Source organism: Mus pahari, chromosome 4 (genome assembly GCF_900095145.1).
Source record: "Mus pahari chromosome 4, PAHARI_EIJ_v1.1, whole genome shotgun sequence".
In the NCBI taxonomy this organism is placed as follows: domain Eukaryota; kingdom Metazoa; phylum Chordata; class Mammalia; order Rodentia; family Muridae; genus Mus; species Mus pahari.
Window position 1 is genome coordinate 133501384 of NC_034593.1, and position 15241 is coordinate 133516624.

Below are 15241 nucleotides of genomic sequence, written 5' to 3' on the forward strand. Positions count from 1 at the left end.
ACGGGAGGCCTATGGTGTGCCATTTTCAAGAATCCAGAAAGGCAGCGCCTCTCATTGGCCCAGAGCTCACCAATTAGACTAGGGATGCTGGCCAATGAACTCAGAGATCCCTCTGTCCTACCCCAGAACAGAGATTGTGGGTGCCACATGGACTTTGGGGATTGACTCTGTTCCTCAAGCATACAAGGCACGAGCTTTTCTAACTAAGCTTCCTTGTAGTCCTGCCTGACACATTTAGATTTACATTGCATCACAGGACTCTCTCTCTCTGCCTTTGCCCTAGTCTGGGGAGACTCAACAGCATTCATTTCCCATCCTTTGACTGATGGTCCAAGACTCTGGATGGATGCCTGAGTTCACCTTGTCTGCAAAGGTCAGCATGGCAGGCCTGGGAGCCAAGTAAACCCTAGTGGGTGAGCGTCAGCGTGCGTGTATCTGACATCGAGCTTACAGCTCTATGCCATCCGTTGGAATGGTCCCTGAGTGGTCCACCTCACCGATCGTTTTCCAGCGCAGAGAAAGCCAGTGGGGACGTTCGGTGGAAGCGCAGGGAGTGTGGGAGAGAGAAGACAAAGCCACAACCACACTCTTTCAGATGGCGTCCCCTCCCTACCTGACTCTGAGAACACCGCCCCACAAAGGGCGTGGCAGGGAACCCGAGCCTGGAGGAGGAGGGTCACGAGGCTGGGGCCGGAGGAAGGAGGATGGCCAGAGCCTGTGGGGCTTGGAGCACAGGGTGACCCTGCGCTGATGTGTCGTGTCCCTCAGCGGCTAGCAGGACCTGAAGCCTCCCCACAGGTCCCCGTTGTTCTCACCGGTGCCCCCTCGGTGTGACTTGGGCCTCAGGTGAGCCTAGCCAGGCGCCGCCCCGGGGCATCAGGTGTCCTCGGAAAGTCGCCTGTTGCGCTTGGGGAGGGAGCCTTGTGTCTCTAGCCTTGGATGGCACAAAGAGGGAGGGTAGGGGCCCAGGACATCTGAGCCATGGAGGGCACACAGAGGGGAGCGGAGTGCGAGATGCACCGGTTTGGCACAACCGGGGCTCCGCCACGGACCACAGGTCAGTGGGGCATCTGGTGGGGTGGGAACACTCTGTGTTACCTCGGTTTGGAGGTGACCGCAGAGTCCTACCTGTCTGTGCCAGTTTTGTTTCCCAGGCTGTGAGAATCCAATGCCGGATGCCACCCCCAGCCCAGAGCGTTCCTTATCTCTGGGAAGCCTGTGATCTCGCAGGCTCACTGGGCTGCTTCCCTCTAGAGTCTCAGAGATAACCCCCAATGGCTCTGTGACTGCTCTAAACTTGGACTCTCAGTCTTTATTACAGGCCCTCGGCCAGGGGGCAATAGCCTGGGATCTGCGCTTGTCAGACGGACTCCAGTAGCAGACCAGACCTTGCTTTCTGGCTAGGAGCCAGCACCGCAGAGGTAGTCCCATGGCATGGCAGAAAAAGAGGAAGAAGGCACGCTTTGCAGAGAGACTAGCCCTGTTCTCATTTTGCAGGAGCAAAGTCGGAGGTTCCCTGTGGGCCTAGTGGGTTGCCTCAAGTCAAAGACATATTAGATTGTAGAGGAAACTAGGGAGGAGAGAAAGGTATTGTCTAGAGAGATGGGACAATGCTGAAGAGGTCGGTTGTGGCCATTTGTCGCACTCTCTCCAAGTACATCTTCCCTCTCTATCAATACCTTTCTGCAGCTCAACCCAATTTAGCTTCTGGTTGCTTTAAGTAACTGTGTCTGTCTAGGGTGGGCACCCTGACACCTGAGGTAGATTTCTGCTAAACTTGACTTCAAAGAGCAGCTGTCAATCAATACCTGATCAGTCAGTGAGGGAGGCTCCCCACACTTTGCAAATTTCACAGTCAGTCAGGGAATGAGAGCCAGCCCTCCGGAACAACTTGAGCAGCCAGCGTTTTGAATAAATTAATGGTGGTTGGCTGTTTTCTCTTTGTTCCTCTAGGTTCCGGTTACAGAGTGTCTGTCTATCTAGTGTGCTTAAAGTTTAATTTTCCTCTGTAGTATAATGGAACAGGGGTTGTTGGGATTTCAAATCAGTAGTTCATAAACACATTTTATTCAGACAAATAAAGTACACACTATCTCAACAAATTCGATATTGCAGTTATTCATATGTAGTAACCAACAGAACTTGGTTTAAATCGGACGTAGTAGGGTTTCTGTTGCTGTGATAAAACACATGACCAAAAGCAAAGTTTATTTCAGTTTGTAATGCTCAGGTCACAGTCCATCACTAGGAAGTCAGGACAGGGCACAGGACAGACACCTGACAAGTCAGGCTCTGAAGCAGAAGCCACGAAGAAACTATGCTTGCTGGATAGCCCCTTAGGGCTTGCTCATTCCACTTAAGCCCACCTACCCAGGAATGGCTCCACCACCTGCAGTGGGCTGAGCCCTCCCACATTAACCTTAATCAAGGGAAGGCCCTACAAACTTGCCTACAGGTCAACCATACAGAGGTCTTTTTTCAGTTAAGATTCCCTCTTCCAAGGTGTGTCTAGTTTGTGTCAAGTTGACAAAAACCAACCAGCACAAAGTCTCCCACACAGTTTCCTCACATGCTGTCTAAACTATCCCACTATTTTATTTTGGCTGCGCTGAAGATAGAGACCACAGCCTTGTTCGTGTGAGACAAGCCCTCTGTTCCTCAGTCACATACCTAGCCTTTAAAGTTCTATTCTTGGAAGAGGTAAGACACTGAGCAAACCCCCTAAGAATTAATGGCTTTTCCCCCACTCTCCTTTATGCCTTTCCCTAAGGAGAGTGTATACTCATGCTTTGAGATGCACTTTGGAACCAGGACCTTTAATGTACACCATGACAGTTTTATTTGGAAGGAACCCAGTGCATTTTTTTACATAGTAACACGTGTTATGCATTATTTTCTTCACTCAGCAGTGGTCTTATTAATCTTTGTATTAATCAGGAATTTAGAATGTCTCCCATGACTGGTTTTTATAGCCCAAATCTACATTTCAGGAATGCTGGGTTTGCCGAGAATGTGACAATCTATATATCAAATGTGTGATTCTGGACTTGGAAAGCTGTAGATACGATTTCTCAGATGTTGTATAATTGTAGGCTAAATTCTTCTCCTTTTGTCGTTGAGTATAAGTCTTTATGAAAACATTAAACTCAGAAGGGCTTTCCTGTCTGTGTGGAAGGACTCTATTGTCTTGGTGAGTGTGGGGTATTTTATTTGAATGGGTTTCTGTATTATCAATGGTAGCCTAAGGGAAACTCTTGGATAACTCCCACTCTCTGGAGAGACTTCTTCCTCAGTCTGAAAAAGCCTACTATTTGGTATAACCCTTTTCAAAGAGGTATACCAAATAGTAGGTACACGTGCCTCAAAGGGTAAAATGTGTCAGTAAGTATCAGGAAGTTCAAGTGGTGGGTCATTTGGGAGCTGGACTGCAGTTGAAAACCTGCCCTCCATGATGTAGCAGAGTCCAGTTCTGGAGGCTCACTCACACTGCCCCTCAGCGTAACAGTGGTATTAGAAAGCATTCCTGACCAGGGAAGGAAGAGGGTGAGGCTGCCTGCCTACATGCTACACAAAGGCCTTATTTGTATTTAGTTGACGGTCTCCCATGAGGAGAGATATTATTACCATTTTGCAGGACTGAGGCTCGATGTAGGCTGAGTGAACTGACTCAAGCCATAGACATATCAAGAGCCAAACTGGTTCTTGGTTCTGTATAAAACCTCTTTATTGATTAATAAGTATATGGAAGTTTTTGTTTCTCCCATGAGAGGGAGTTGAATGACCATATCTACATAAAAATCTGCCCACCATTTCAGGGTCCATTTAATCTCTGAAGTCTTTTCTCAACCTCTCAGGCCTCCGATCTTGGCCGTGACTGCATCTGTTACCCATTGAGCCAGAAAGCACACGTATATTGTATACAGCCGCATGTGTAAACATGTCTTTTGTTTTTTTCCCCCTGATTGGAGCATCCCTTGAATTTGCAAGCTTTCACCTAGGTGAGAATTCACTTAAATAATCAAAACCAGTGAGGAACTGACCCTCTGTCCTAGTTCTGTGCCTACCTAATACCGGTATAGGAATACAGGACACTCTATCTATGGACACTGGGTTAGCCATGCAAGATTCCTTGCCCATAAAAGTAGTTTTTATGTCTGGGGAGCACAGCTTGGCCTCGCTCACCTGCAGCGATCTAAGGAGCAATCATAATCTTTCAGGGGCTTCCATTCGGGTAAAAGCCAGATCCTTAGACTTTAATACAGAAAAAGAATTCCGAGACTAGTCAACATGAGGTAGAGGTTAGGTTTATTAATGACGTTTTAACACAGTTTTTGAGCATGAGGGTTAAAAGGGAAAGAGAGGAACCCCAGGAGAAAGAGTAAGACATTCTCATGTGTGGGTATGGACTTCTCAAGAGAGGGTCACCCGTGCCCGCCAACCAGCTTGGTGGATTTCAAGTCACACCGAAAAGCGCCGCTAAGAAACTTCTTTCTCTCATCTGATACAGACGATGCTAGATGGCTCCAGCGATATCTTAGATGGGATTATAATCTAGTAAAGCAAAACCAACAGCCACACACAGGTTGCCCAAGGGGTTCATAACACGGCCTTTTCCGTTAAGAGGGTTTCCTAGTCCGACTCCTACGAAACAGCAGGCTGGAAAGGGAGAAAGGCCTTAAGCAAAGGTTAATTGTGGCTCAATATTTGATTCTCTGCTGGTGAGAGGCTTGACCCATACTCTGCCCGAGCCAGGAGCGCATCACATTCCTTTCTCGTGCCCCGCCCCCCCACCCCATTCCCCACCTCCCCACTTCCTCCTGTCTTTCTGCTCTACCTCGCCTTCTGTGACCCTTTGTTCAGGCTTCTGAGGCTCTGCAGTAGCAAACCCCGCGGGCTCGAGCCTCTCCCTGCTGAGTGGCAGTGTTTGCTTCCTTCCCTAGAGATGGCAAATCCCGAGGTGCTGGTTAGCAGCTGCGGCGCTCGGCAGGATGAAAGCCCCTGCAGTTTCCACCCGAGCTCGTCCCCGTCCGAGCAGCTTCTCTTAGAAGACCAGATGAGGCGGAAACTCAAGTTCTTTTTTATGAATCCTTGTGAGAAGTTCTGGGCTCGGGGTAGGAAGCCATGGAAACTTGCCATACAGATTCTGAAAATCGCGATGGTGACTATCCAGGTAAGCATCTTCCTGCACGAGTCAGGCGGAGCCTCTTTGCATAGCAGAGAAGGCGGGACTGGTTCGTCCAACAACTTTGAACTTCACCTGTAAGGACGGACAATAAATAAAGATACAAACTTAAACCCTTCTCCCTTCGACTTTGTTTCTTTGTTTGTTTGTCCTCTCTTTCTTCCTCTTGATTCTTTTTAAAAGTGTTTTTTTGAGACAGGCTTACTATTTAGGCCCAATTGGCCCTGAACTTCCTATGTAGACCAGACAGGCCTTGAATTCACAAGAGACCTCGTTCTTCCCAGTGTTGGTAAAGTGTGTTCCACGACACCTGGCTCTTTCTCATTTTTTTTTTCATTATGATAATTTTAATGCCATAGTATTTTTCAGGAATAAACATTTTTAGCATTTGGATCCTCATGAAGACCTTTCTTGAGAGGTATCTACATCTCGCACAGATATCAGCTGATTCCCAACATGAGGTCTTTCTTTTATTCCTAATATGGTGGGCATTTCTTTCTCTAGAAACTGCATGGTGTTTTGCCATAGCCAATCTCCTGGATTCCTTAGGCTCCATGATTCCTCCAGCCCCAATCCTGAAAGCCTTCCATCGGCCTGTGGAATGTGTGCCTTCATTTTTGTTGGAAAGGAAAATTTCAATCTGTCATCCATAACTTCTTTATCTTTTTTTTTTTTTTTTTTTTAGGAATCATGTTTTTGTGGGAGTTGCCTAGGTTCGTGTACTGTATTATTAAAGCATGTTTGGGGGCTGGCAAGATGGCTCTGCTGGTAAAGGGTACTTGCTACCAAGCCTGGCAACCTGTGTGTGATTTCTAGAACCCACATGGTAGAAGGTGTGAGCTGACTCTTGCCAACTGTCCTCTGTGCTCACAAAGAAAAAAAAAGTCAAAAAAAAAAAAAAAAAAGGTGGCTTTTTCCTGCTGTTGAGAGGAAGTATCTCTTGTTAAAAGCAGAAAGGAAAAAATGAAGGCCAAGTTTAGGTTTGCATATTTATTTTCTGTTCTTGATGAACACCAGCTATTGAAAGAGAGGATATTTTTTGTTTTTGTTTTTTAATATTGAGATTGCTAATCTTAATTGCTTATTGGAAACAAGTACTTAGGACTAGCAGGCCAAGGCAGTTTCTAGAATCATTTGAAGCTGGTAGAATTCTTATCTGGACTGGGGTGACCCCTCATCCCAGCACAGCGGTTCAGGCCATTGTGACCACCCTCCTATTGGGGAAATCCCAATCTCTGCCTTACAGAGAGGGGTACTGATGCTGACGGGTTTAAAAGGCCATGTGGCTCATATGTAGTCACACGGAAGCAGGCACAGTTTCTCTTTAATATATCACCATGAAAACATGCTCAGTTCCCAGTAAATACTTGGCAACTCGCACTTGAAATCCTTAATTTCCAGGTGATAATGCAATATGTCACAGGGCTGAAAAGCTTATTTGTGCCATTTCAATGGCGGAGCCTATATCAGCTGGGCAAGAATGCTATTTACTTAGAGTAATACTAGGGCACATTTGGGTGGTGACTGTGTGCCAAGGTCAGTGCTTTATACATGTGTTCACACTCACGTCTTAACTAGGCCTGAGCAGTGCATCTCTGCCTTAGGGACAGTGAAGAGGCTTAGTGTGCGTCCCTGTGGGATACAGGAGACCAAAGCAGAGAAAGTGATGTACACACTCGGAGCTGCATACTCTCAGGCTCGTGTCCTGAATTACTCCTCGTCTTTTAGAGGACTCGTCTAATCTCCCAATAGTTACTTGAGTGGTCCAGAGGAAAGTTAGTCAGTGGTTTGAGCCTTTTGGTAAGAAACACACAAAAGTGTTTAAGTAAGTGTTTTAAAAGGAACAGATAGTTTGTTTTGGAGATGCGGTCTCAATCTATTGCCAGGGCTAGTTTGGAAATCACTATGAAGGTTAGACTGGCTGCAAATTCAATGCAGTCATATTGCTTTAGACTCCTAAGTGCTGGAATTACAGGCAGGAGCCTTCACCTCTCTGTCTCTCTCTGTCTCTCTGTTTCTGTCTCTGTCTCTCTCTCTCTCACACACACACTGTGCGTATCTATTTCTGTGTGTCTATCTTTGTGTAAGTGGTATCTGTGTGCGTGTGCACGCACGTGTGCTCTCACGCATGCAAATGACATGTGTGTGGAGATCTGAGGACAGCCAAGTCTCCTTTACCTCCTAACAGGATTTGCTGTGCACAGATCCCCACTGTGCACACCAGGCTACCTAGTGGGCTTCCGGATATCTCCTATCCTGTGTCCCTATAGTCATACTGGACTGCTGGCACACATCTGGCTTTTCTGTGGTTCTGGGGATTCGAACTCAGGTCCACATAAGAAAAGTGCTCTCATCCATGGAATTATCTCCTGGCTCCCAGGTCGAGAACTTTCTGGGTATCCTGCCCGATCCCTCACAGATTCTTGCTGGACAGGCCCCTAATCCACACGCCTCAATTTCTTCTCTGTTCAGATTTTTTCATCCTCATGGTGTTTCTTTTCTTCTTTAAGCTGGTCCTGTTTGGACTAAGTAACCAGATGGTGGTAGCTTTCAAAGAAGAGAACACTATAGCCTTCAAACACCTCTTTCTAAAGGGATACATGGATCGAATGGACGACACCTATGCAGTGTACACTCAGAATGATGTGTATGACCAGATCATCTTTGCAGTGACCCAGGCAAGTCAACTGTGCACCACGTGTGGATTTTGTCCGTTTGTTTTAGGTATCAGGGGTTAAACTCTGGCCCTAGGCAAGTGTTCTAATAGTGAGATAACCAGACAGTGTGTGCATTCTTGGGAGAAAGAAAAGGTTGGAGAAATGGTAGCAATGGATTATATAGAAACCAACACTCAAGCGTTGAAGAGTTCTGCTTGGAGATAACTTATGAATAAACTATTTAAATATAGTTTAAGGGCTGAATAGATGGCTTAGCAGTTAAGAGTGCTTGCTGCTCTTTGAGAGGACTTGAGTTTGCTTCCCAGCATCTTTATTGGGCAAAACTGCCTGTAATCTCAGCTTCAGGGCAATCAATTGTCTTTCTGACCTTGGCTGGTATCCCTTCATACACACACATAAAATAAAACATTTAAAAATTGATCAAAAAATATTGTTATACTCATACACAAGTAAAAATTGATTTAAAAACGTCTATGATTCTTACTAACAGAAAGGTAGGATTTCAATGGCTCATTTAAAAGAATCAGAGATAGGACTTCAGGTGAGAGCTTCAATATTCAAAATTACTAACATAACCCTGGATATAGGTAGTCATTAAGTCTCCAAAGCTTATACTTTTGGAGACTTATAATAACTAACGAGACTATTAACTTTGCAGTTTGAGTAACAAGCAAGGCCTTCAAGCTCATGTAAAAGCAAGGCTTTTGTGCTGTGCCTGGTAATGGTTGTCCTGTGATGCTGACAAACTGCCTGCCTGACCGAAAATAAGCTTGTTTTTCATCCTCCAGACTCAAGTTTTCATTCTGGGTTATTCTTGCTATAATTAGTACTTTCTCAAGGTCCCAAATCCCTTCTTTTGAAGGGATAATTAAAAGTGCTTTTGAGGTCAGTATTTTTGGCCTAGGTTAGCTACAGACCACATTCCAAAATCATTAAATCCCTTCTTTAAACACGTCCCAGAGCAGTCATGACTTCTCATTTCTGGAAGCAGCTTATTCAAACAGAGGCCATGAGCCACTAGCATGGAGCACCAGCCATGGCTCGGATGAAGCTCATATTTGTGAAGGCTGGACTCCTGCTAGCCTTGCGGACAGGAAGCCTAGTCAGACACAGAAGCTTCCTGGAGTTGGTAGACAGAATCACGCCACCCGATTGTACAGGGAAAGTCGCAAGTAGTTCATTGATGACGATGAGTTTAGAGACTTAAAAAAAAGGGGGTGTGTTCATGTGTGGAGGTGTGTGTGTGTATGCATGTGTGAATGTGTGTGTAGTGTGTGAGAGTGCATGTTTATGTGTGTGTATGAGTGTGTGTGAGTATGTCTTTCACCTTCTCTGAGGTCAGAGTCATGTGTGTGTGAATAAAGGCAATACCCACAGTGACACACTGCCTCCAACAAGGCCACCCTTACTCCAACAGGCTAATGGTGCTGCTCCCTAGGCCAAGCATATTCAAACCACCACAGTATGTATTTTTGTGTGTGAGAGAGTATATGCACGTGTGTGTGTGTGTGTGAGAGTGATGTGTGTGTGTGTGTGTGTGTGTGTGAGATGTTTGTGCAGGACATGACATTTGAGTGAGGCTCGGAGGACAACCTTGGTTGTGTGTGAGAGTGATGTGTGTATGTGAGTGTGTGTGTGTGTGTGTGAGAGTGATGTGTGTATGTGAGTGTGTGTGTGTGTGTGTGAGAGTGATGTGTGTATGTGAGTGTGTGTGTGTGTGTGTGTGTGTGAGAGTGATGTGTGTGTGTGTGTGTGTGTGTGTGTGTGTGATGTGTGNTGTGTGTGTGTGTGTGTGTGTGTGTGTGTGATGTGTGTGCAGGACATGACATTTGAGTGAGGCTCGGAGGACAACCTTGGTTGCCAATCCTCAGCTTCTATCTTGTCTGAGGTCAGGGTCTTTTTCATCATTACATGTACTAAGCTAGGTGGCCCGTGAGCTTCTAGGGAATGCTCCTGTCCCTGCACCCTGTCTTATCACAGGGACACTGGGATTACAGATGCTTGCTACTGTGCCTGGTTTCCTATGGGTGTCGGGGATTTAAACTCAGGTCCTCATGATTTGGTGGTAAGTACTTTATACAGTGAGCCATCTCTCAGCCCTAGATTTAACTTTTAAATGTATTAACGATCTGAAAAACATTGTACTAGATTTGTGTGTGTCTTAGAGGGAATGCAGAGACAAGAAGTAAACCATCCACTACTTTTTGTTGTTTTGAGATGGGGCCTGATGTAACCCAAAGTGACTTCAATCTCTTGGAAGCCGTGGCTGGCTTTGATCTCTTGATCCTGCTGCCTCCACTTCTGAAAAGCAATCACTATGCCTGACTAAAGGCCAGGTAACTTCTTTGTAAAACTTTTTTACCTTTATCAGGAGGACTCAACTCAGCCTTCAGAACACTATCCCTGGCACTGGAGCCACTCTCCTTGCTAGCTCTCCATGTTCTCTCCACAGGGAGTCCTTATCTTAGCGGCCACATTTCTTTCTGCTACTATAGGGAAATATCTGTAGGTCGATATGTGAAGCCCGTTTCCTCCTCACAGTTCTGAGAGGCTAAGATCAAGGTGTCTGCATGCTTAGCTCTTGTATCCCTTGCTGTGGCCTCCGTGATGAAAGGGATGCAGATGGGTGAAGGGTCCACATAGCCCCTCCAGCCCTGTTATGTCAGAACTGTGTGGGCTACCAGATCAAACTTAGCGTGTTAATTCCTGCATCTGGCTGTTTTTTTCTTAGTCCCCACTCAGTGGCCTTAGCACCTCTGCTTTCTAAAGAATCCCCCCCCCAAGAATCCCCCCCAAATCACAGCTCGTATTACAAAATACTGCTCATGTGATAGAGAGATGTATAGTCTGTCCATGTCCATACATACATCTAAGAGAGACACGTGTTCTGTCTGTGTTCACAATGTAAACCTCTGTCAGTGCTCACTGCCATAGCATTTGCTGTAATTACTCCATGTAATTACAGAAGTGTCAGACAGAAAGGTTTGTTAATGGGTTCAAAATCCTTATTTTAGGTAGTGTGAGGACAGGGAAGGACCGCAAACGAGCAATATGTAATTGCTTCACTTCTTGTAGTTGCAGTGTTTGGTTGCAAATCTTTAATCTGTTTTTCCTGTACCAGTCAAAGAATGACCAGGGATGCTGCATATGGGTTGAGAGGCTCTCGCCAAACCGAGATTCTGGAGCAGGAGTGAGGAGAGGCTGTGGTCAGAGGCAGCTGCCCTGGAGAATTCCTGGGTAGAGTGGACAAAGCATTTGAGTATTCAAGGCCTCTGCGGGCATTTCCTGGGACTCAGCAACTGGCCCTTCTGATCTCCCCCACTCTTCTTTAGAACCTCTCCCTCAGATACAGCATCCGTGGGTGTGTTTCCTGAATGTCTGCACCCCGAGGGGAGACATGGCCAGAGAGAGCTATGATGGCTTTGCTTCTGCCCTGACTGGCACCCCTTTGGCCCTGGTTGGCGTTCCATTCCTGTCTCTCTTTTCGGGTGAAGTACTTGCAGCTTCAGAACATCTCCGTGGGCAATCACGCTTATGAGAACAAGGGTACTAAGCAGTCGGCGATGGCAATCTGTCAGCACTTCTACAGGCAAGGAACCATCTGCCCCGGGAATGACACCTTTGACATAGATCCAGAAGTTGAAACAGGTGATGACCCCTATAACCTCCAACTACTGTTTTTAACTCCTTGATTTATACCTAAGCCCTGTGATAACTTCATCTCTGTAAACATTGATGGGTGGTACCCTCATGGCATAGGAAGAACTATACAGAAGTTCTTAGATGCCAACTTCTACCCTGAACTATTTGCTATAAAACTCATGCCGGGCAGTGGTGGCGCACACCTTTAATCACAGCATTAGGAGGCAGAGGCAGGCAGATTTCTGAGTTCGAGGCCAGCCTGGTCTTCAGAGTGAGTTCCGGGACAGCCAGGGCTACACAGAGAAACCCTGTCTCGAAAAAACAAAAATAAAAACAAAAACAAAACAAAAACTAAAAAACCAAAAACCAAAACCCAAAACCAACCAAACAAAAAAGCCTCATGACTTCAAAAGAAAAACAAATAGGTAAAGCACCAAGGAGCCAGTGGCAGGAAGGGCAATGATGTTCTGAAAAAGGCTGAGTCTTTCTAAATCGTCAACCACTCCAGAAATGTCCTACATCTTAAAGACAGGAGACACAGGACAAGGGCGTCGATACTGAGTTCTTACAGTCTTGATTCTAAAACGAGTCAATATGAGCAGCTGATCTTAACCGTTGTCCTCTGGAAATGCAGTTATATCTATGGCTTTGTCCCTTTCTGCGGCAGAATGTTTCCTGATAGAGCCAGATGAAGCTTCCCACATTGGAACACCTGGAGAAAATAAACTCAACCTGAGCCTGGACTTCCACAGGTAAGGAAAACGGTGGGGCGCACAGCTCAGCTCTGTGTGTGACCCCCACATCTCAAGCATCCTCTGGAGGGGCGCACAGCTCAGCTCTGTGTGTGAGCCCCTCATCTCAAGCATGCTCTGCTTTCCAGACTTCTGACAGTGGAGCTCCAGTTTAAGCTCAAAGCCATCAATCTGCAGACAGTTCGCCACCAGGAGCTTCCTGACTGTTACGACTTTACGCTGACTGTAAGTGTGGGTTGAGCTCAATGTGGCTCCTACCTAGAGAAAAATTATTTTAACTAGGTGTATGGCTCATTTACTGGTACTAAGGCATTGTCAAAAATATAGGACGTGCCACTCGAACGTGCCGGGGACATTGCTCCGACCAGCTGCAGACTCTGCATGTTGCTAATTTGCTGTTTGTCCTCTCTACCTTGGTGCATGTTCTGTAAGGCAGGGACTCCCCTGCGTGTTACTGTCTCCAGTGTGGCACCTGGTGTACAGCGGATGACCAAGTACCAAAGGATTAGTATCATGAAGGGCATAACAAGTGCATAGGTCTTCAAATGTAGTAACCACTTTTTCCCTGTGATACTCCTCTAAAAATCCTACCCAGCATACGTCCTTCTTGGGGAGAGCCATCATCTGCTGAGGCTTATTGAAATGTAACTCAAGAGATCTGCTGAGTCCCTATCTGTCCTTGAGGCTTTTTATGTGGAAAAAAGAGTAATTTCTCATTGGTGAGGACTTTTCACTCCACCAAATGACACTGGCATCTCCTCGTGTGGGGTATAGGCTGCGTTCTTCAGCCACTGTGGGCAGGGCTTCATTTGTGTAGGCAGAGAAGCAGATGCTCCATCTCAAGGGCACACAGAGTGACTGGACTCTTTGATGTTACTTAGAACCTCATACTTGAAGCTCTGTCTGCCTTCTCTGTGTGGGGAAACTTCAACAAAACCCAACGGCAGAGGATTTTGAGCATTTTAAAAGTCTTCGAGAATTTCATAGATAAGTACAATGTATTTTGATCACATTCACCAGCACTGCCCCCCTCCAACTCCACCCAGAACCTGTTCTACAATCTTCCCACTTGGTCCAGTCGATGATGCCTGAGTACACAGAGGTAGGAGTTATCTCCAGAGCATGGACAACTTATCAGAGGCCACACATGCCAACACAATGGATGACTCTCTTCCGGTAGCCATCAGGAGGGTGTGGTCTCGTGTGTCTTTCCTTCTATGCTGTAGGGTCAGCTGACTCGATCGTGTGCTGCTGTGAGTTGATGAAAAACACTTGCCCTGTTATGTCCGGAAGATACCATTCACAGCTGTCCTCCCCCACGTTCGGTCTTACAGTCTTTCTGCCCCACCCCTTCTGTGATATTCCCTGAGCATAGGGGTGGAGCAGAGCAAGGTAGATATTCATTTAGGACTAAGCTGTAAATGAAGGACTTTCAAGTGAGCCTTTTCCATTTTTTTGTTGGGAAAGGGGAAGAAAAATATAGATGGATTTTCTTGCCTCTGCTTCTTTCTCCCTGCATGGAGAAAGCAAGAGAGTTAGACGGAGACACAGGAGGATCACGCAAAGTTTTGTGCTGTAGCTTTGTGCTGCTTGTATTGAGCATCTTCAATTGGTTATCTCAGAAGCAAGTCACACTAGCAACTCTGTCACCAAACCCTTTGTAATACCTGGGATGTCAGAGTGATGGAGAAATATAGGCCTAGAATGAAAAAAAAAATAATAAAGCAAAACACCTCTCTACCTGGGGTGTCTAAGGACAGGAGCGGTGTACCTCTGTGCTGGTGCTTCTGTGTTTGCACAATTTGCCTGAACACCAGAAGCTATCTGTTGCTAAGGTCGGACGGGAAGGTGCACAGAGGAAACATGTACAGATTCAGCACCCAAGTCAAGTGTCTGGAACAGGAGAGAGAACACTCTTGTTTGCTGAGGTGCCCAGGGCTAGAATGCATCCTAGAAACATGGGGTTTAGATGCTAAAATCTCTCTACTGCAGATCTAATTCGGTGTTATCGCCTCGCAGAGAAATGAAGGGGCACTCCTCAGGGATCAGGGTACCAGCTGGTCAGAAGTGAGGATCAGCATGTCCTGTGTCCTCTGAAGAACTGCTTCCTGATGGATTTAGAGACCTATCTTGACTCCCAAACCTAGTCACGCATCCTGGACCCCTTTTCCTGTCTTTACAGATAACATTGGACAACAAGGCTCACAGTGGGAGGATCAAAATAAGCTTAGACAATGACATTTCTATCAGAGAATGCAAAGACTGGCATGTGTCTGGATCAAGTAAGTCATAAGCTCTCCTCATTCTCAGGATGGTAATTAAGTCATTAAGCGTCACATTACTACCTGCAGGATATGAGGACCACTAAGTAAAAGACTGGGCCAGTCCCAGGCCCTTGACCTTCTGAAGGCAGATTGGGTCGCTGTAGATGTCTAGTGATTCAGTCAGTACACAGTAGCATCCAACATCTCCTTCCCTTCTCCACAGTCCTTACCAACTACACACTCACGGTTCTGCACTAAGAGAGTATGTATACCTATTTTCCTCATTTAATATATTTAAATATCTCAGTGGGCAGCAGAATCAGTATGTTCACAGATGAAGAAACCAAGGGTCAGGAGCGATGTGTGATCTTACGTCGAGGGAGAAGGGAGGATTTGACCTTGAGGCTATGACGTCGTAGTTATCTTTCATCTGGCTTAAAAAGCAGAGTGATGTGGGAAGAAAAATCTGTTCTAGAAACACAAACAAAATATCAGATTAGAATGAGTCCTTCTGGAACAGGAAAACACTGCCAGGAAAGAATTTCCCTGAGCCGTTATTTAGGTCCTCTGAAGTAGCCCAGATGGTAGGCTGCCTGCCCTTCGATCATGACTAGACAACACAAGAGATCACACGGGCTCTATCGAGGAAACGAGGAAGGATCTCTGACACCTGCTGAGGCGTGCTTTCCACAAGAGAGTTGGTAGAGCTGAGCTGGGTCTGGA

General features: G+C 46.2%; 1 protein-coding gene across 2 annotated transcripts in view; it reads left to right on the plus strand.

The window, feature by feature from the left end:
• Positions 1–759: 759 nt before the first annotated feature.
• The window catches only part of Mcoln3 (mucolipin 3), a 25260-nt gene continuing 10778 nt past the window's right edge, over positions 760–15241 (plus strand). Inside the window, exons 1-7 of one of the 2 annotated variants that reach the window (XM_029537609.1) lie at positions 760–846; positions 4941–5170; positions 7693–7860; positions 11355–11508; positions 12170–12254; positions 12383–12479; positions 14437–14536. In XM_029537609.1, coding sequence (XP_029393469.1) covers positions 4943–5170; positions 7693–7860; positions 11355–11508; positions 12170–12254; positions 12383–12479; positions 14437–14536 — 832 coding nt within the window. In that variant the 5' untranslated portion in view covers positions 760–846; positions 4941–4942. Of the gene's footprint in view, positions 847–4940; positions 5171–7692; positions 7861–11354; positions 11509–12169; positions 12255–12382; positions 12480–14436; positions 14537–15241 lie in introns of those variants that run through there. The other variant, XM_021196259.2, reaches the window with a different exon arrangement.